This window comes from Leguminivora glycinivorella, chromosome 10 (genome assembly GCF_023078275.1).
Source record: "Leguminivora glycinivorella isolate SPB_JAAS2020 chromosome 10, LegGlyc_1.1, whole genome shotgun sequence".
In the NCBI taxonomy this organism is placed as follows: domain Eukaryota; kingdom Metazoa; phylum Arthropoda; class Insecta; order Lepidoptera; family Tortricidae; genus Leguminivora; species Leguminivora glycinivorella.
Window position 1 is genome coordinate 8463231 of NC_062980.1, and position 23489 is coordinate 8486719.

At 37.6% G+C, this 23489-nt stretch overlaps 1 protein-coding gene across 1 annotated transcript; it reads left to right on the top strand.

Moving 5' to 3' along the window:
- Positions 1–8: 8 nt before the first annotated feature.
- LOC125230567 (armadillo repeat-containing protein 5) lies at positions 9–23352 on the top strand. Its single transcript, XM_048135761.1, has 12 exons — positions 9–273; positions 444–670; positions 877–1108; positions 4841–5009; positions 5407–5583; positions 5958–6352; positions 6536–6866; positions 7183–7353; positions 7941–8178; positions 8771–8879; positions 22018–22163; positions 22326–23352. The coding sequence occupies exons 1-12, from the start codon at positions 28–30 to the stop codon at positions 23083–23085; spliced, it is 3201 nt and encodes a 1066-aa protein (XP_047991718.1). The 5' UTR covers positions 9–27; the 3' UTR covers positions 23086–23352.
- Positions 23353–23489: the final 137 nt, after the last annotated feature.

The following is a 23489-nucleotide window of genomic DNA, read 5'->3' on the forward strand; positions in this document are numbered from 1 at the left end:
AATAAATATCATATATTTGTTTTTAAAATGGACAAAAATTATGTTAAATCTACTATAGAAGGATTGAAATCAACATCATCAAGCCGTGTCCAGGATACCCTATTGAAAATACGAAGTAAAGTAATAACAAATGATAGTGGAATTCAACTTTTTCGTGATTGTGGAGGATTGGAGTGTTTACTGCCACATTTACGCAAACCCAACGAAAGAATTCTAGATTTAACGTTAAGTATATTGGGAAATTGCTGTCTTGAAGATGAAAGTAGTTTGGCTGTAAGTATTACTAAACTATTTGGGTCATCTTTATCTTTACACTATGGTACTTAATTACAAACTGTGAAGGACATTGTTATTTACTGACCCATAGAATTTTGTATTTTTATGCGACTTCATATCTACTTTTGTACTAGGAATATTAATTATTGTATATTATTTTGAAATAGGTTGGAAAGTTAAACTACTATGGACCCCTTGTGTCCATTTTGAAGACTGTCTGCCGAGATAGTATCGTAGGCAGGGCCTGTCGCGTCATCGGCAACCTAGCCCAGAAGACCAGCAATGCAGAGAACTTGCACAACCATGGGGTGGTCACTGCACTGATCACATTGATAGAAAGTCGAGATAAAAATACTTCATATCCTACGTTAACTATGGCAGTTAGAGCTGTAAGGTAGAAAACTATTTACTAATATATTATATTGATATAGATTTTAAAGGCGTTGTATAACTCCTAATATGAAACCCCTTCATAAGGATATTAAAAAAAAAACTATTTAAGTTGCTTGAGAATATTGTTTCATTCATAACTTGCCTGAGATTTGTTATACCTAGGTATAATTTGAAGTTTACTTCTTTCAACTTTTTCCTAATATCTAGACAATTATGGATGGTACCAGAAAAAAGAGAGGAAATGCTTAGTCTAAATGCTGTCCGCTGCATAGCCATTCTCCTGACAACTGAGTGTGAGTCCGCCGGTGTAATCAAATCTACCTGCAATTCAAGTAAGGAAGGCGACGGCTTCAGGAAGAGCCAAGAGGAGCTAATATGTGGCATTTTAAAGTGCTTGGGTTACTTTACAACCCAAGCCTCTGCTTTATGTGCAGAACAGGTAAATTTTATTATTTATTTACAGGATGAGCAATGTACCTTAGTCATTATTAGATCATAGCTTTTGTTAATGGAAAACTAAATACTCAATGAATGAATAATTCATGTATTTAAATTATTTTGTTACTGTAACATAAAGCCATGTCTACACAATGTTGAAGTGTCTTTTTATTGTAAAACATTTTTTGAAATATAGGACACAGCAAATATGTACATTAGTTAAATAAGCAGTAGTTTTTTTTAGGCATTTTTCAATAACATGACCCATCAATGCAGTGTAGTTTAAGCTAAAATAAAGTACTATTCTATACTAGCTTTTACCCGCGGCTTCGCCCGCGTAATGAAAGTATTCATTAAGATTTTCATTTGGATCCGTAGGGACCGTAGGTTTCTCTATAGGTATATTTATCTGCGATTATTTCGATTGCACATAATTCTTTTGCTTGCAATGATTGTAGAAATATTACACATCGACCACAGCGTAGGTAATTCTATATACGCTGGGGAAACCTTTATAAACATCCCACATAGCCCGTATTTCGACACTATGATCGGTGGGTAAAAAGTACTTTTTTCTATTATCCCTTACAATTTTTTACATTTTGCTTATACTTATCGCAAACGTAATCTTCAAGCAAGCAAACAACGATCGTCTTAGAGCACATTGATTGTAAGAGACCGCCGACCGATTATCCGTATCCCGCTAACGATACCCATATTATCCGTATCCGTATCCGTATCCGTATCCGTATCCGTATCCGTATCCGTATCCGTATCGCTATCGCTATCCCTATCCCTATCGCTATCCCTATCGCTATCCCTATCGCTATCCCTATCGCTATCCCTATCCCTATCCCTTATCAAGATGTTTAATGATATAACACTTTAAGTTCTCGCGCTTTGTACACATATTTAAAGTCACATACAGGTCGAACGCGATTAATTAACATTATTTTTACCTTTTTTCCCAACGTTTCGGCCAGGTTGCACTGGCCGTGGTCGCGGAAGACTGACGTCCCAGCAAAATGTCACCGGAGATGTAAACAACACAAAACTACCCGATATTAATTTATATAAATGTTCGGGGTAGACAAATAAATATAATCTACCCGCTTTTAGTTAATGTTTATTTCCCACCATGTTTATTTTAAAGGTAAAAATAATGTTAATTAATCGCGTTCGACCTGTATGTGACTTTAAATATATGTTTAATAATTTCTTATCAAGTGCTAAAATATAAAGTTTCATGGTTTTATCATTTAAAATTAAATCTACCCGCTTTTAGTTAATGTTTATTTCCCACCATGTTTATTTTAAAGGTAAAAATAATGTTAATTAATCGCGTTCGACCTGTATGTGACTTTAAATATATGTTTAATAATTTCTTATCAAGTGCTAAAATATAAAGTTTCATGGTTTTATCATTTAAAATTAAGAAATCCCATACAAACTTTCAACCTCTTTTTCAACCCCTTCATCCCTTTTTTTCGAAATAAAAAGTAGCCTATGTTCTGTCTCAGGGTCTAAAGATTGTCTGTTCCAAATTTCATCAAAATCGGTTGCGTGGTTTAAGCGGGAAAGCGTAACAGACAGACAGACAGACAGACAGACAGAGTTACTTTCGCATTTATAATATTAGTATGGATAGTATGGACAAGATGTTTAATGATATAACACTTTAAGTTCTCGCGCTTTGTACACATATTTAAAGTCACATACAGGTCGAACGCGATTAATTAACATTATTTTTACCTTTTTTCCCAACGTTTCGGCCAGGTTGCACTGGCCGTGGTCGCGGAAGACTGACGTCCCAGCAAAATGTCACCGGAGATATAAACAACACAAAACTACCCGATATTAATTTATATAAATGTTCGGGGTAGACAAATAAATATAATCTACCCGCTTTTAGTTAATGTTTATTTCCCACCATGTTTATTTTAAAGGTAAAAATAATGTTAATTAATCGCGTTCGACCTGTATGTGACTTTAAATATATGTTTAATAATTTCTTATCAAGTGCTAAAATATAAAGTTTCATGGTTTTATCATTTAAAATTAAGAAATCCCATACAAACTTTCAACCTCTTTTTCAACCCCTTCATCCCTTTTTTTCGAAATAAAAAGTAGCCTATGTTCTGTCTCAGGGTCTAAAGATTGTCTGTTCCAAATTTCATCAAAATCGGTTGCGTGGTTTAAGCGGGAAAGCGTAACAGACAGACAGACAGACAGACAGACAGACAGACAGACAGACAGACAGAGTTACTTTCGCATTTATAATATTAGTATGGATGGATTAGTATGGATGAAGAATAAAACCACAACCTCTAAGTTTTATATTTGACTAGCTTTTACCCGCGGCTTCGCCCGCGTAATAAAAGTATTCATTAAGATTTTCAATTGGATCCTTAGGTTTCTCTGTAGGTATATTTATCTGCGATTATTTCGATTGCACATAATACTTTTGCTTGCAATTATTGTAGAAATATTACACATCGACCACAGCGTAGGTAATTCTATATACGCTGGGGAAATCTTTATAAACATCCCACATAGCCCGTATTTCGACACTATGATCGGTGGGTAAAAAGTACAAAGTTTCTATTATCCCTTACATATTTTTACATTTTGCTTATACTCATCGCAAACGTAATCTTCAAGCAAGCAAACAACGATCGTCTTAGAGCACATTGATTGTAAGAGACCGCCGACCGATTATCCGTATCCCTCTAACGATACCCATATTATCCGTATCCGTATCCGTATCCTTATCGCTATCGCAAACGCTATCGCTATCGCTATCGCTAACGCTATCGCTATCGCTAACGCTAATGCTATCGCTATCGCTATCCCTATCCCTATCGCTATCCCTATCGCTATCCCTATCGCTATCCCTATTGCTATCCCTATCCCTATCCTTATCCCTTATCAAGCAAGATGTTTAATGATATAACACTTTAAGTTCTCGCGCTTTGTACACATATTTAAAGTCACATACAGGTCGAACGCGATTAATTAACATTATTTTTACCTTTTTTCCCAACGTTTCGGCCAGGTTGCACTGGCCGTGGTCGCGGAAGACTGACGTCCCAGCAAAATGTCACCGGAGATGTAAACAACACAAAACTACCCGATATTAATTTATATAAATGTTCGGGGTAGACAAATAAATATAATCTACCCGCTTTTAGTTAATGTTATTTCCCACCATGTTTATTTTAAAGGTAAAAATAATGTTAATTAATCGCGTTCGACCTGTATGTGACTTTAAATATATGTTTAATGATTTCTTATCAAGAGCTAAAATATAAAGTTTCATGGTTTTATCTTTTAAAATTAAGAAATCCCATACAAACTTTCAACCTCTTTTTCAACACCTTCATCCCTTTTTTTCGAAATAAAAAGTAGCCTATGTTCTGTCTCAGGGTCTAAAGATTGTCTGTTCCAAATTTTATCAAAATCGGCTGCGTGGTTTAAGCGGGAAAGCGTAACAGACAGACAGACAGACAGACAGACAGACAGACAGACAGACAGACAGACAGACAGACAGAGTTACTTTCGCATTTATAATATTAGTATGGAAGTATGGATAATCAATTCAACTTCTATGGCAAGTCCATAGAAGTTGAATTGATTATCAAATGACCTAGATATATTTTTATGAATATGTTACTGCAAAATAATATTATGGCTGTGGCCAATAGTTACAAATAAAAAAATAAAATATTTTTAGATACAAGGTGATGGCAGGGGTTACCAGTGCTTAGTGGCTTTGACCAAGACATATGAGTCAGTGGCACTGAAATGCCTTATGAACCTGTGCTACCTCTCTTCTTGCCGGCCACTGCTTGGTACTGCTGGACTTGTTGAGTGCCTTGTCAGGATTTTACTTAAGAATTCAGGTAAATCAACATTTTTTCTTATAACCTTTTATGGTCAGGCCAAGGGCAATTCCAGGTTCGTGCCGCGGGAGGGGGGGGTCACGTGGTCAATTTGTATGGCCAACCTAGGCTGACCCCTCCCCCCCCCCATGGATCCACCGCGCATGGATCAGTCACTTACTACTCTTTGCCTGTGTTAAAATTAATTTTTCACTTCATACCTGAAATAAAATGATTTCTGTATATAGATTAGCAAAAGATAAAGGAAAATTTCTTAATGAAATGCAAGTCTGATTTGGAATGTTAAATCTGCTGAAGTCTCACATGAGACGATATTATACTGTTGCCCTCATTTCACACATTAGGATTTGAGAGTCAAACAAGCAAACATTTAATTTCAACTGTATGGTTTTCCCAGAGGTTTCATACTGGCAGAAGACAGAATGTGCGGCGCGCGCCCTCGCTCAACTGAGCGGCGAGTCTGTCAACCGCTCGCGACTTCGGCACTGTGGCGGCCTGCCGCTGCTTCTTGCCGCGGCGCGGGTCAGCCCTGATGCGATGAGAGCCTTGCTGCAATACGTGTTTGATGATACTTGTAAGTGAAACATTCTTATTTAGTACTATTAGAGAGCAGAACACTTGCGCAACAGAGTGGAGAATTTGTTGGCCGCTTACGGCTGCGGCGGGCTGCCGCTATTTCTGGCCGCGGCGCGGGTCTGCCAGCCCTGACGCTATAGTTTACCATTTAGACATGGCAGCATAGAGGAATTTTGAAAATTGACTTGTTGACTTTGTTGTGCTCACACGTTAATCGCAATACCTATCATTGTTTTGATTTCCATAATTATAACAATGTTGTGTCTCATGAACATGAAATATCCAGATATCTCAAACATTTTTTGGTAATGTAAAGTTCTAGTTCTTAGCAATGCTTCAGGATACATACTGATGCATGACATTACCTTTCAGCATTCCAAATCCTAGTCAGCAAAGGGCTCATCAGCCTGCTGACCGACGAACTAACCACCTTCGTCGCAACCATGGACTTTGAACATAACAACTTAGAAAACAACGAGTCGAGCGAAATTGTGACTGAAATTAAAACTAAAGATGCAGAGGCGCCAAAAGTCGAAGCGAAGTTGAACACTGACGATGGAAAGTCGTTATTCATGAGACGTCGAGGTCCTTTGTGTTCGAAGAATGAGGATGAGTTGAAGGTGGTGATTGAGAGGGATAATATGATAGTGGGGTTTGTGGATGCGGTGGATAGTGACGCGTCGGAGGACAGTCAGAGCGATGAGGAGACGCCGCGACGGAAGTACCTGAAGAGGGCACGGTCTAGGAGCCCTATGACTTTAAAAAAGGTATGTAGATTTTGCAAACTGCATGGGCCTCTATTTCTATTCAGACATAGTCAACATCCTTCTCGATTCTGTGTTGTGGTCTTTCTGTCATTTTCATTTCAGCATTTCACGTCATAAGAGTTCTACATTTTTTAATTTCCATGTCCACGTTTTCTTAGCACTCACTCAGTTTATTTATTCCAGAAATCACAACTAATCAAAATGGCCAGCAAAGACTGGTCAGCAGGAGTATACTGGGAGCCAAAAAGCCCCGAATGGCCATCCAGTTCCCGAAGCGCCATAAGCCCGGACCGACCACAAAGCCCTCTTTCTCCATACTCTGAGGCTGGATTAGGCCAGCCTGGGTTCCCTGCAGGATCTCAGTTTCCTGCGAGCAAGCGGGCTCGGTTGGACTGGAGCCCGGAATCGGGAGTTGGTACGGGCGAAGGTAGCAGTATGGGCTCGCCGTATTGGAAGGACTTTCAGTGGAGTTCCGGTAGTGAAAGCCCCAACTCGCCTCTGAGCATTAACGAAGGTAAATTATATCGATAGGTTTTTATGTCACAACATTTACAACATTTACATGCTGTGCTGCCTGCGGCATAGCAAGTCGCCCAAAACAGGTACATTCAAGTATAATTTGAACGTACCGCCTTTTCCTATTTCTGCGAGCGGTGGTTGGCCCTGCGTCCGGTCCGCGGCCAAAGTATTAAGTAGATTGGTCAAAAATAAAATGATTATAAATGCAGCCATTTGTGCACCCAAATGTATTTTGTATCCTTACGTAATGCTGGCAACCATTTAACAACAATCCAATGCATATGTATAGGTAGTGGGCCTTTTGTTTCCAGAGAGTTCAGACTCCGAGATATCAGGGCGCTACTCCCCAGTGCTGTGCGAAGCGGAGGGCGAGACGGACGGCGCGGCGGCGCGCGCCGAGCTCGACGCGGCGCAAGTGGCTCACGGGCTCGACGAGCTCATCATGGACGACGACGAGAGTCTTGACGACGCGCCCGCAGCTGGTGAGTATCTAATTGTCTATGGTATGCATATCTATGTTTCGGAGTCCAGACTCCGAGATATCGGGGCGGTACTCCCAGTGCTTTGCGAAGCGGAGGGCGAGACGGACGGCGCGGCGGCGCGCGCCGAGCTCGACGCGGCGCAAGTGGCTCACGGGCTCGACGAGCTCATCATGGACGACGACGAGAGTCTTGACGACGCGCCCGAAGCTGGTGAGTATCTATGGTAGGCATGCCTATGTGTCCAGAGAGTCCAGACTCCGAGATAACCGGGTGGTACTCCCCAGTGCTGTGCCAGTTTTTTTTTAAATTTCATTATGTAATTTATGTACTTCAGTAGCCTTCTAAAGCCCAGCTCAGCCATATAAATGAATATCCAATTTTAACCTATAGTGCAAAAAGCCGCAATCTTGAATATCTCACTTCGGGTCAAGATTTCGCGAGGGCAACCGGCAAATTCGGATTCATCGACCCCAAATTAGGTTAGGTTAAAAAGGCTAAAAATCAAGGAGAGCGATTTTGAAATTTTGGAAGTAGACTAGAATATATGAGGCTAGTACGGCCTTCTACAACAACCAATTAATTTTCAGATAACTCCGGCAAGCCGGAAAACTCGAAGACCTCCCGCATAGCGTGCGTCCTAGTCCTCTTATTCCGCGTGTCCCACGGCGCGTGCAACAGTCTCGGGGCCATACGGGAGGAACCTGTGTCCAACCACACGCTGGAACTACTTACTGGACGGGAGTGTCTTAACGCTCTGTTGGACTATGTCGAGAAGTGCAAGCGGCCACTGGGCAGGGCCGCTAGGATACTTGCCAGAGTTTTAAGGTACCTACGCTTTATTATAGAACAATATCTGGGCGACCGAGCTTCGCTCGGTTCTATTTTAATATATCACGTCTTTAGATAAAGAAAAACTCTTATAAATACAAAAACAAAAAAAAGACAAAAAAACCTTAATTTCTGGTCGGGATTCGAAATCTTGACACCTATGATCTATCTGCGTACATTAGACCGACCTCGTACGACTGAGCTAAGCGGGATCGATGCGCGCGCGGCGAAATTAACGACCATATTTTACGTTTACTAACGCGAAAGAAAAACTCATGAAAACTCGAAAATTCGCGTTTTCCGGGATCTAAGGCTACGCTAGATCGATTTTTCACCCCCGAAAACCCCCACATAACAAATTTCAGCGAAATCGTTAGAGTGGTTTCCGAGATCGTCGGTATATATAAATAAATAAATATACAAGAATTGCTCGTTTAAAAGTATAAGATAAGATAGGCTATTAATTGTAAAAAAAAAGAGTTTTGTATGGTTCACTAGCACGTGCAATAGTATCGGGCAATACAGGACAAAATATATTTATTGAAACCATTTATTTTTGTAACAACACTCACAATTTTTTTCTTTTCAGCAATGCCCTGTGCCTCATGAGTATACTCAAGCATAGACTAGCTCTTAGGCTACATAAAATGTCTGTCGTGTCAAAGCATCCGCCTACTAAATGCCAGCAGTGCAAACAGGTATGACAAACAGAATTTAAGGGATTGATTATTGGCTTCGTGCGAAGTGCATGGAGGGGGTAAGCAAAGCGATCGCAGTGCTTGCGGTGGTCAAAATCGACACTGATTGTGGTTGTCATCTATCAAAACTCATAAAATATAATACAATGTGTAATGTTTGATATGGGGCACCAATGTTGTTTCGTTGTTAATTGTAAAAATAATGGCATAAATAGTCGTTGCACGTTCTAGGCGTTTCTTAGAGCACACTGGAAATTGGATCAAAGAACTAAATGGATAGCTACCGTGAAAAGAAAACGTAAGTGACATGTCAAAACAAAACATTATAATAAATTATATTTAAGCTTTGTTTACCTAATATTGTTCAATACGCTCTTAGTATTTTTCCTACCGTAAAAGATTATGCTTAAAGATTCAGGCCTAGCCTGGGAATAGGCCCGTGTCGGATATTTCTGCGGCCGCGGACATGACTAGGTACTTACGTTTAGATTTGTTTTATATGGCATTAACGGGACGGAGGTTTAGCGAATACCATATCACTCGCTCGTAGAACTTCTACCATTACTCCTATGTTCTTGAAGAGTCCTTATATGCCCTGCCAGCACCAATTTATTGCCTCTTTCTGTGGTCTGGGGTTGGAAGTTTATACCGTGAGTAATGCTTTGGAAACTGATTTTTATTATTATATCCATGTCTTTATAATCTATCTACATAAATTACACTTGAAAAACTAGCTCTTGTTATTCGATTTATTTAAAATTAACGAAAAATCGTTAAAATATATGTTTGTTTACATGTCATTTTTTGACATTTTCCACTTCAAGTTCACATGGTAGTGGGCGTAATTGTTGTGCACGTAGCCAATAGATATAGTGTAGGGAGGCCTGGCTAGAAACAGGCGGGCTGTCAATCGCGTAATGCGTTCATTCAGCCCATAATTATTTAAAGAACGGTTGATCCTATGAACAACACACGTCGTGTACTAAAACGTCCTCCTCCAAAGAGGTCAACTTACGCGCAAGGCTGCAGTGCAGACTAATATGGCTACCTAATGATTCTCCGACAATTTTTTAGCCGATTATTGATTCGCCGACAACGATTCGCCGAATGTTATTTAGCCGAATAATCAAACTGTCGCTGTCACTTTTGGTTGAATAACGTTACGTAGAATCTTGGTTCGCATAAAGTTCAGTTCGCTTCTGTGCAAATTATCCGAATTATTATTGGACATTTTTCATTTAACAAAGTAATATTTTCCTTTAGGCCACGTTTTGTCGAATAACGTTTCACATTTTATACTGTAATGGTATATTAGCCACTTTCCGTGTTTAGCACACACAATAGTTTACTGCGACATAACGCATATTGCTTGGTAAGCGGCAACCCAAACATGTATATATAGGCACACCTTTGTACAATAAATGGAATTGATTGAGATTCATTACTTTACGCTAGACCTACTACTCGTGTCTATCTTTGACTACACCTCATACCGTGACGCTGCCCATCCTCAACAGTAATAACATATCTTGTTATTACATGGCGACCCTGCCAGGATATATATACTACATAGATATTTTTTTTTGTAAAGAAGCGACAGCCCAAACATGTATATATAGGCACACCTTTGTACAATAAATGGAATTGATTGAGATTCATTACTTTACGCTAGACCTACTACTCGTGTCTATCTTTGACTACACCTCATACCGTGACGCTGCCCATCCTCAACAGTAATAACATATCTTGTTATTACATGGCGACCCTGCCAGGATATATATACTACATAGATTTTTTTTTTTTTGTAAAGAAGCGACAGCCCAAACATGTATATACAACGTGTTTCCGGTATCACTCAAAACCTCAGACACCCCAACTGATTTTTATTTTTTTAAACTCATCTAGAGTATTCATCTTTTAATCTGATGATTACTTTTTTTTTAATTGAATTTTTAATTTTCTGTACAGCTCTACTTGACTTTTAGCTCTACACTCAATAAAATAATTGCTTACTACCATCATAAACCATAAAACTATTTATTTGTGTACGTTACTGCAACGAAATAAGGTTTACCAATAGACAGCTAAGATGTCACTGTAAAACACTTTAAAGCTTTGTCACAGTAAACTTCAAATTGGACAGGTAATCGCAGTAAGCAAATTTAAACCCAATATTTAAAATGACAAAGTTGTAATTAGGTACGAGTTCAATTTGTTATGACTTATGATAAACATTAAGATTAAACTGACAAACAACGTCAAACTCGTAGCGGAAAAAATAATCGTCAGAGTAACCAGCCAGTATTAATATCCCTAAATACTGAAAAAGGTAAACAACTAGCAATGCGATATACACAATGTTGTATTACGAATACAATAGAGTAGGCACGTAAAAAATAACTAATAATACTAATTTAAATAAAAATATTACCCCCATCAAGATGTAGCTCAATCGATTCTACTCTCGATTCTGAACAAACGGTTTTCAGGTTTTTAGTGTTAAGTGAAACACGGTGTATAGGCACACCTTTGTACAATAAATGGAATTGATTGAGATTCATTACTTTGACGACCGGTCTGGCGCAGTCAGTAGTGACCCTGCCTGCTGCGCCGCGGTCCCGGGTTCGAATCCCGGTAAGGGCATTTATTTGTGTGATGAGCACAGATATTTGTTCCTGAGTCATGGATGTTTTCTATGTATATAAGTACTAGCTTTTACCCGCGGCTTCGCCCGCGTAATAAAAGTATTCATTAAGATTTTCATTTGGATCCGTAGGGACCGTAGGTTTCTCTGTAGGTATATTTATCTGCGATTATTTCGATTGCACATAATACTTTTGCTTGCAATGATTGTAGAAATAGGTAGTAGGTAATTCTATATACGCTGGGGAAACCTTTATAAACATCCCACATAGCCCGTATTTCGACACTATGATCGGTGGGTAAAAAGTACTTTTTTCTATTATCCCTTACAATTTTTTACATTTTACTTATACTTATCGCAAACGTAATCTTCAAGCAAGCAAACAATGATCGTCTTAGAGCACATTGATTGTAAGAGACCGCCGACCGATTATCCGTATCCCTCTAACGATACCCATATTATCCGTATCCGTATCGCTAACGCTATCGCTATCGCTATCGCTATCCCTATCGCTATCCCTATCGCTTTCCCTATCGCTATCCCTATCGCTATCCCTATCCCTTATCAAGATGTTTAATGATATAACACTTTAAGTTCTCGCGCTTTGTACACATATTTAAAGTCACATACAGGTCGAACGCGATTAATTAACATTATTTTTACCTTTTTTCCCAACGTTTCGGCCAGGTTGCACTGGCCGTGGTCGCGGAAGACTGACGTCCCAGCAAAATGTCACCGGAGATGTAAACAACACAAAACTACCCGATATTAATTTATATAAATGTTCGGGGTAGACAAATAAATATAATCTACCCGCTTTTAGTTAATGTTTATTTCCCACCATGTTTATTTTAAAGGTAAAAATAATGTTAATTAATCGCGTTCGACCTGTATGTGACTTTAAATCATCGAGTACATACCCTAATAGAGCAGAAATGTTATTTAATTTTTAACCGACTTCAAAAAAGGAGGAGGTTCTCAATTCGACTGAATGTTTTTTTTTTTTATTTATTTTTTGTATGTATGTTACTCGATATCTCCGAGAATCGTGGACCGATTTTCAAATTTTTTTTTTTGATCGAACGGGTATAGCCCCGAGATGGTCCCATTGGCACCAAGTCAGGGTCTGATGATGGGATCTTGGAGAAATCGAGGGAACTCTTCAAATGTTATAGTCACATGTAATGTTTTTAGTGTATTTTTCAAAGGTACACCAGTATTTACGCCTGACGGTAGTAATTTTATGTGGCTGAGCTGATGATGGAAGGTCAACTCCTCAATGGTTAGGAGTTAAAGGATAATTCTTTCACTACTGTACATATATTCGGACTGATACATATAATATCACTAGGAACCACTAAAAATCAACAAATAAATTAACTTTTTAACAAAAAATAAAACCGCCTTCAAAAATAAGCGCGTTACAAAACACGGAGAAACTAAAAAGCAAAAAATAATTGAATTCAGATTTCATATCGTATTGCAATAATCTAAACATCCAAATTATAAACAAATCAATTATTTTTGGAGTCGGTACCAGCCTGTGTATGGTTGGGTGGGGCAAACAGGCAATAGCAAGGCGACGAACAGGTCTGGTACCGACTACAAAAATAATTGATTTGTTTATAATTTGGATGTTTAGATTATTGCAATACGATATGAAATCTGAATTCAATTATTTTTTGCTTTTTAGTTTCTCCGTGTTTTGTAACGCGCTTATTTTTGAAGGCGGTTTTATTTTTCGAGAACGATTCCGCCAACTCGCAGCTACTCATATCCCCTCTCACTGCGCTCCCATTGGCTGATACAAGGTCAAGTAATAGGTGCTAGGGATGAGGTAGTGCGTAAGTAAGGTTTATCGATAACGATATTTTAACCCCTTACGCGCTTTATGCACCACCGTGTGTGCAAGCCCCAAGTCCGTAACATCGCATGCACACACGGTGGAGCAAAAATCTGTTACATGCTACTATATATTATTATTAGTATAAAACACGGTATACATAAATTAATAAATAAATAAATTATATAAATTTATCAATTTCCGCTACCTTAAGGTTGTCTGGAAGAAATCGCTCTTTAGCGATAAGACCGCCTGTTGTTTACCTTTGTTCGTGTTTCTTCCTTGTGTTGTATTGTTGTATTTTATCAAGGTGTGCAATAAAGAGTATTGTATTGTATTGTATTGTACAAAAAGGGAAAACTATTTCTTGGAAGTAAAAATGGTATAATAATCAGATTATAATTATTTTAAGTAAAAATCATGAAATTTTCCAATCCCTAATTATGTATCTTCGACTTTCTCAAGTTGTGTTTTTTATTTCGATTTAAATAGCAATTTATTATTTTACAAATTACTTGACGTAATATTTAAATCCATACTATCCATCCATACTATCCTCCATACTATACTATACTATACTATACTATACTATACTATACTATATACTATATACTATACTAATATTATAAATGCGAAAGTAACTCTGTCTGTCTGTCTGTTACGCTTTCCCGCTTAAACCACGCAACCGATTTTGATGAAATTTGGAACAGACAATCTTTAGACCCTGAGACAGAACATAGGCTACTTTTTATTTCGAAAAAAAGGGATGAAGGGGTTGAAAAAGAGGTTGAATGTTTGTATGGGATTTCTTAATTTTAAATGATAAAACCATGAAACTTTATATTTTAGCACTTGATAAGAAATCATTAAACATATATTTAAAGTCACATACAGGTCGAACGCGATTAATTAACATTATTTTTACCTTTAAAATAAACATGGTGGGAAATAAACATTAACTAAAAGCGGGTAGATTATATTTATTTGTCTACCCCGAACATTTATATAAATTAATATCGGGTAGTTTTGTGTTGTTTACATCTCCGGTGACATTTTGCTGGGACGTCAGTCTTCCGCGACCACGGCCAGTGCAACCTGGCCGAAACGTTGGGAAAAAAGGTAAAAATAATGTTAATTAATCGCGTTCGACCTGTATGTGACTTTAAATATGTGTACAAAGCGCGAGAACTTAAAGTGTTATATCATTAAACATCTTGATAAGGGATAGGGATAGGGATAGGGATAGGGATAGCGATAGGGATAGCGATAGGGAAAGCGATAGGGATAGCGATAGGGATAGCGATAGGGATAGCGATAGCGATAGCGATAGCGATAGCGATAGCGATACGGATACGGATACGGATAATATGGGTATCGTTAGCGGGATACGGATAATCGGTCGGCGGTCTCTTACAATCAATGTGCTCTAAGACGATCGTTGTTTGCTTGCTTGAAGATTACGTTTGCGATAAGTATAAGCAAAATGTAAAAAATTGTAAGGGATAATAGAAAAAAGTACTTTTTACCCACCGATCATAGTGTCGAAATACGGGCTATGTGGGATGTTTATAAAGGTTTCCCCAGTGTATATAGAATTACCTACGCTGTGGTCGATGTGTAATATTTCTACAATCATTGCAAGCAAAAGTATTATGTGCAATCGAAATAATCACAGATAAATATACCTACAGAGAAACCTACGGTCCCTACGGATCCAAATGAAAATCTTAATGAATACTTTTATTACGCGGGCGAAGCCGCGGGTAAAAGCTAGTTAATACATATATCAGATAGAGATTTTACGAAATCGTGTCACCTAAATATACCCAAAAAATATCTAATTACACCTAAGAATTAGGTACCTAATACATGAATATAATCAATCTAGCTTAACATAATCGATAATATACAAATATTCGACATAAACCATTAATGCAAACATTAGTGCAAAATAACTTTCTCGTTTGTTTATTTAAATAGAGTGTGATCATTATGTAGCAGGTACACACAATAATATTCCTTACTCATTACTTAAATATCGATACACCACTTGATGCTATAAATTAAGCATGTACAACACTAGTGCAGACTGGAAAGAGATGGTGTGATGTGAATTTAGTTACGTGGAAGCAAGAGATAACGACATACGTCTAGCCTGCGTCATCACCTTTCACTTTTGGTGTCCAGTTTAACTTGACCTCCGGACAAAATTTAATATAAAGTAGTTTATAATTTTAAATCGTAACTTACCGATGAAAAGTTATTCCTTATGTTTTAAAGTCAGATGTTTTGCTGTTTTTTCTACGAAACTGAATAGAACAGCACGCCATCCATACTAATATTATAAATGCGAAAGTAACTCTGTCTGTCTGTCTGTCTGTCTGTCTGTCTGTCTGTCTGTCTGTCTGTTACGCTTTCCCGCTTAAACCACGCAGCCGATTTTGATGAAATTTGGAACAGATAATCTTTAGACCCTGAGACAAAACATAGGCTACTTTTTATTTCGAAAAAAAGCGATGAAGGGGTTGAAAAAGAGGTTGAAAGTTTGTATGGGATTTCTTAATTTTAAAAGATAAAACCATGAAACTTTATATTTTAGCACTTGATAAAAAATCATTAAACATATATTTAAAGTCACATACAGGTCGAACGCGATTAATTAACATTATTTTTATCTTTAAAATAAACATGGTGGGAAATAAACATTAACTAAAAGCGGGTAGACCGGTGACATTTTGCTGGGACGTCAGTCTTCCGCGACCATGGCCAGTGCAACCTGGCCGAAACGTTGGGAAAAAAGGTAAAAATAATGTTAATTAATCGCGTTCGACCTGTGACTTTAAATATGTGTACAAAGCGCGAGAACTTAAAGTGTTATATCATTAAACATCTTGATAAGGGATAGGGATAGCGATAGGGATAGCGATAGGGATAGCGATAGGGATAGGGATAGCGATAGGGATAGCGATAGCGATAGCGATAGGGATAGGGATACGGATAATATGGGTATCGTTAGAGGGATACGGATAATCGGTCGGCGGTCTCTTACAATCAATGTGCTCTAAGACGATCGTTGTTTGCTTGCTTGAAGATTACGTTTGCGATAAGTATAAGCAAAATGTAAAAAATTGTAAGGGATAATAGAAAAAAGTACTTTTTACCCACCGATCATAGTGTCGAAATACGGGCTATGTGGGATATTTATAAAGGTTTCCCCAGCGTATATAGAATTACCTACGCTGTGGTCGAGTGTAATATTTCTACAATCATTGCAAGCAAAATTATTAAGTATTATGTGCAATCGAAATAATCGCAGATAAATATACCTACAGAGAAACCTAAGTATTCAAATGAAAATCTTAATGAATACTTTTATTACGCGGGCGAAGCCGCGGGTAAAAGCTAGTTATAATAATAATAAAACAAACTATAATTTATTTCGTAATTCGCAGAGACGTACGCACGGATCCAATACTGGTTTTGTACTGTTTTAGTGAGAGCGAGCGCTAACATTTATAAGTGACAAATCACATATCCGTTGCGCAGACGGACAGCCCCATATTACCACTCTATTGGGATATGTCCTCGATGCTTTAAATATATGTTTAATGATTTCTTATCAAGTGCTAAAATAATATATAAAGTTTCATGGTTTTATCATTTAAAATTAAGAAATCCCATACAAACTTTCAACCTCTTTTTCAACCCCTTCATCCCTTTTTTTCGAAATAAAAAGTAGCCTATGTTCTGTCTCAGGGTCTAAAGATTGTCTGTTCCAAATTTCATCAAAATCGGTTGCGTGGTTTAAGCGGGAAAGCGTAACAGACAGACAGACAGACAGACAGAGTTACTTTCGCATTTATAATATTATAAGTATGGATTTATATATTATATATATCGTTGTCTGAGTACCCACAACACAAGCCTTCTTGAGCTTACCGTGGGGCTCAGTCAATCTGTGTAAGAATGTCCTATAATATTTATTTATTTATTATTTACGCTAGACCTACTACTCGTGTCTATCTTTGACTACACCTCATACCGTGACGCTGCCCATCCTCAACAGTAATAACATATATTGTTATTACATGGCGATCCTTGCCTCACTGAACCAGTGAAGAACCTTCAGATACGCAGTCAGACCGGGTTCACAGTTCAGGCACACTGTGGACCCGGGGAACCCGAGAACGTCAAGAAGGAAGATTTTATTAATTATTAGACGGAAGATTCAAGATTACCTCTTTATGAAGATCGGCACCGAAGAAACCATTTTTAAGAAAATATGTCCTACAACCGAAAGCAATAAGAAGACCACGAAGAAAGAAGAGCGTTGTCCAGGGTTTCCCGGCTCGCAAATCAAGAGGTGTCCAGGGTTATCCCGGCCCATGTTCGAGGGAGTCCAGGGTTAGCCCGGCCCGCATCATCATCAATAGCAGAAAATTCAGTCACATGCAGTGTCAGCAACCGCCACGTGGAAGAGGACGAAGATGAAGCCAGCGCGAAGCAACGGTGTAAAGCCCCATTTAGATGGTACGAGTTTCTCGCCTCGAACGTACGATTATCGAAGTACGAGAAAAAATATCGTATCATGTAAACTATGCGTACGATATCGCACGAGAGGGGGCGATAATCGCCTCGCCTTTGATATTTGTATGTCTCCGTGTAAACAAAACACATATGCGAGAATCGTATACGAGTTTATACGCTACTCAGTCGAAATGTATTCAGTAGAAATCATGTAATAATAAATAAATAAATAAATATTATAGGACATTCTTACACAGATTGATTGAGGCCCACGGTAAGCTCAAGAAGGCTTGTGTTGTGGGTACTCAGACAACGATATATATAATATATAAATACTTATATACATAGAAAACATCCATGACTTAGGAACAAATATCTGTGCTCATCACACAAATAAATGCCCTTACCGGGATTCGAACCCGGGACCGCGGCGCAGCAGGCAGGGTCACTACTGACTGCGCCAGACCGGTCGTCAAAACTTGGTGTTTTTATATTTATAGCTACCTCTCAGTAACTGCTAAAACCAAAAATAAATTCGGCTTATTAATATTATACAGTTAATGTTTACCTACTGACATTTTACCCCATATATCTATGGGGCAAAATGCCTACGATAATTTAAAAAAAATGTTATTTATATTCTATGTTTAATAATATCCTAAACCTAATCGCAAGTATCGCAACCAAGATTTTATTAGCTAGGTAACGCTACGGTCGAAATCATTATTTTCCCTATTGTATATTATTGAGACCTTCATAAATCATTTATAGTGTTTTTAATATTATTGGGTACTATTCATCTTAAATTATAAAAATATATAATGTATATAATTAATTAATTAGCAACTAGGCACGCAAGTTGACAGGCAAAACTCGTATGAAAATCGGTTCGCTCCGATTCGTGCGATAATCGCACGTTCGAGAAAAAATGTCATACGAGAACCGGTTTAGACGAGTCGAGAAATGTTATGCAAATATCTCCCGAAAATTCTACTCTCCGTCTAAACTATTTCGCCTGGCGATAATCGCCTGGCGAGTCTCGCATACGATACTCGTATGCGAGTTTTTATTTCTCGCACTAATGTAAACGTTTTCGTACGATACTCGCCAGGCGATTATCGCATACGATTATGTCATACGAGTTTCTCGACCAAGACGGGCGAGAAACTCGTACCATCTAAATGGGGCTTAAGGAACGCGCCCATCTTCTTCAGCAAACAGGCCCTATACAGTTTTTTTCTCCTCCTTCAATTCATAATAATAATGTCTCATGACAAATCGTAATTTCCTAATATTTTTCGTTAATTTTATATCAATTTAAATTCTCGCGATTTGTATTCTTTTAATTTTTTTTCAAAATGTTTAAGGTTGTCGCTAAAATCTAAATTCTAGTTAAATTTTACTCGCTCCAATTATCATAAAAAACGTAAATCATAATTCCCTTATTATGGTTTTACAACATAACTTCTCTTTTAACCGTACATGGATAATAATTTATAAAGTCATATTGTAAATAACAAATTGTAAGTGTCGAAAATAGTCCACGAAAACAGTTTACGCAATTGCGCACGCGACGACGTTAGTGCACGTTCCGCGCATCAGCAAAAATTTAACTAGGTCGCGTGACTTCGCCGCGAATCCACATTATTCTAATAATTAGTGAATGAAATTTGATACCGACAGTTAAATAATTAACAACTTCATTCAATAAAATGATTTAATTGCTATTAATTAGTAACTAGTACTACTTTAGCTACATTTTAGACTGATCACCTGATTTTGTAGTTTATGTAGAATTGATTTACTTTCTTGATTTTTTTTTAAGACTTACTAAATTTTCGTTACCAGGCATATACTTATATATAGTTAACTAGCTTTTACCCGCGGCTTCGCCCGCGTAATAAAAGTATTAATTAAGATTTTCATTTGGATCCTTAGGTTTCTCTGTAGGTATATTTATCTGCGATTATTTCGATTGCACATAATACTTTTGCTTGCAATGATTGTAGAAATAGGTAGTAGGTAATTCTATATACGCTGGGGAAACCTTTATAAACATCCCACATAGCCCGTATTTCGACACTATGATCGGTGGGTAAAAAGTACTTTTTTCTATTATCCCTTAAAAATTTTTTACATTTTGCTTATACTTATCTCAAACGTAATCTTCAAGCAAGCAAACAACGATCGTCTTAGAGCACATTGATTGTAAGAGACCGCCGACCGATTATCCGTATCCCTCTAACGATACCCATATTATCCGTATCCGTATCGCTATCGCGATCGCTATCGCTATCCCTATCCCTATCCCTATCCCAATCCCTATCCCTATCCCTATCCGTTATCAAGATGTTCAATGATTTCTTATCAAGTGCTAAAATATAAAGTTTCATGGTTTTATCTTTTAAAATTAAGAAATCCCATACAAACTTTCAACCTCTTTTTCAACCCCTTCATCCCTTTTTTTCGAAATAAAAAGTAGCCTATGTTCTGTCTCAGGGTCTAAAGATTGTCTGTTCCAAATTTCATCAAAATCGGTTGCGTGGTTTAAGCGGGAAAGCGTAACAGACAGACAGACAGAGTTACTTTCGCATTTATAATATTATATATAAAATATATAAATATATAAATATATATAAATATATAAATATATAAATATATATAAATTAATATTATATATAATATATATAATATATAATATATTAGTATATATTAGTATATATTAGTATATTAGTATATTAGTATATTAGTATATATTAGTATATTAGTATATTAGTATATTAGTATTAGTATGGATTAGTTCATGGTACTAGTATACGAGTAAGACAGGTTAGCGTTGCGTAACTAGTCCTTTTTTTAGATAAAATCAACAATTTGGAGACAATGTCTTAAATAGTTACTGCAAACGTGGAGGCACATCAAGTTATGTGATCTCATACAGCTAGAGCACAAGTCCTTCATACTTGATCATGGTGAGAACAACCGTATTCCTCCGTGAAAGATGTAGGAGACCTTTGTTGTCTTAATGTAGATGTGCCTAGGTACAGGATATCCCTAAAGGATAGGCCTAGCTGATATGCCGTGTTTATGTCATAGGGTGACCAGACCCTCGGGAACGATTCCCATGTATTAAGTATAGGGTACGCAGAGGCGCGTAGCCCAAATTATTATTGTTAGGAGTATAGGACTCCGATTTATTATTAGGAGTATAAGACTCCAACCGGCATTAGTTTTTCTTATTAAAAAAAGGTACCGATACTATTACACAGATATAATGATTCCATATACGAGGACATAGATAAAAATATAGTTTTTTTAATGAAGCGATAATTTCTGATTATTTTCTGCCTAAGATATAATAATAATTATAATTTATGGTGGAATTTCACTGTTAATAATTATTTTAACAAGTTACAATTACAAGTGTTATTATTGATTTTCACTAATATCTTACAACTGAAAAAAACTTAACTTTTATGATTTTTTTAAGGACTGCGACACTATTAAGACACTAGCACACCAGGAGCAATTAATTCATTAATATTCTTTATTTCGTGTTTATATTTTATTGTCACATTTACCCAGTTTAACTCAGATTAACAGTTAACCTTTTATTTCAGAAAAAACTGTAAACCAAGTAACATGCGTTTAAATTTTTTCTTCTGCCACCCCGGCGGTGAAGGGACTTTCGGGGGAGGTGTAATGGCATATTAGCCACTTTCCGTGTTTAGCAGTAACACAATAGTTTACTGCGATATAACGCATATTGCTTGGTAAGCGGCAACCCACACATGTATATATAGGCACACCTTTGTACAATAAATGGAATTGATTGAGATTCATTACTTTACGCTAGACCTACTACTCGTGTCTATCTTTGACTACACCTCATACCGTGACGCTGCCCATCCTCAACAGTAATAACCTATCTTGTTATTACAATACATTGTTAAAATAATTTCGAATGAATGAATTGTCGCTGTTGTAAAAAAATGACGCACTTAATAGACACTTTTTTTTCTTAAACAATGTATAATGTGAAATTCATTTCGTTGCGGTAATAATTTACATACACTGGCAACAGTATGAGTAGGTACTTTTTATACCTAACGTTTTTATTTCAGATCTTGAGATTGAGCTCTAAACTGTTGGCCCAACTAACCATACTGGCCGAGTCCAGTTACGGCATCGGCGAAATTAGTTACCAGCTCCTAAAGGGCTCCTCCGCCATGCAACAAACACTTTCCATCACACTGCCGTACATAGTGAGGTATGACTGTAATGGTGTTATGACAATTTTATCTACAATTGATGTCTATGAATTAACTTTTATACTTAAGTATATTGGAATGAACTATAGTTTCCGTGACTCTTTTCGATTAAAGTAGTTGATTAACTTGCTTACTTAAATACTCCTTTGTCTTTTTTTCAGAACTGAAAAACCACTCAAGAAATATTTTATAGATTGCAATGCCTTAGACGTCCTATTTAACATAATATCGGATTCCAAAGAAGACATGAAAGTGTGCGTCACTGCCTTGTCGAAGCTTGCCACCAACGTACACATCAAAGACCCTAAATCTTTGGAGAACCGGTTCAATGACCAGATCTGCGTCAGCTACGATCCAATACTAGACAACTTGGCATTATCCGACATCGTGACATTCGAATTAGACGACGAATCACAAGTTAACGCAAATAAGATATTCCTATGTCAGAACTCGGAAGTATTCAGTGCCATGCTTATGGGGTGCTTCAAGGAATCTGCAGAAAAATGCGTCAGACTGCAAAACGTAACAAAACCGGCGCTCGAGTACTTATTAACTTTATTACATTTAGGCTTAAACAACCCAAAATGCGACGTACAAGTGTTCCCCCTGGCGGACAAACTAGAGACTAACTTAGAAGTACTGTTGCTAGCCGACAGGTTCCTTTTTGACAAACTGAAAGGCTTGCTGAGTAGTGCCATATTGCAATTCCAGCTAACGCCTGAGACTGCGGATAAGATCTACGTGTGGTCGTTGAGCGAAGGGATGGGTTTCCTTTGCGTTGAATCCGTTGCGTACTTACTGACGGGTAAAATGTGCGAGGCGCAGCGTGCGCGATCCTTCAGCGCTATATTAGAATTAGAATATAAGGAACAGTGGCTGGACGACATTAAAACTATGATTGTGAGACAACTCGTCAAATGAATTTATGTGTACATGTTGAGAAACTTATTTCAGTTATTGTTATTAAGTGGGCCATAACTTTATTATTTTACAATGTATATTTTACAATTAGTGGTTACTTAATTACGGATATGTACAGGACCAACATAATCACAAAATGCATTTAAAAACATGTAAAATGAGAGTCTTAGGGCCGGTTGTATCAAACCGTCTGTCACCGTTAAAGCGTTCATTAAATTTTATTGTATGGGAAGTTCCATAAACATCTGCTGCGTGACGATGATGTGTCTGTCAAATGTGGTTGATGCAACTGGTCCTCCTAAGCCAGCGTTCCCACTTAAGCGTCGCGTGTCTCGGGGCGCGCAACGGAGCTTGCGCTTGGCGGCGCGTCTTACGTCCTTCCTATACAAAATGTACTGAGGAGA

Bases quoted from the DNA above. Each gene is read 5' to 3' on its own strand.
- LOC125230567 (XM_048135761.1), top strand. From the start codon at position 28: ATGGACAAAAATTATGTTAAATCTACTATAGAAGGATTGAAATCAACA. The intron at 7,354-7,940 runs GTGAGTATCTAA...ATTAATTTTCAG, and splicing joins TGACGACGCGCCCGCAGCTG to ATAACTCCGGCAAGCCGGAA. The intron at 22,164-22,325 runs GTATGACTGTAA...TCTTTTTTTCAG, and splicing joins ACACTGCCGTACATAGTGAG to AACTGAAAAACCACTCAAGA.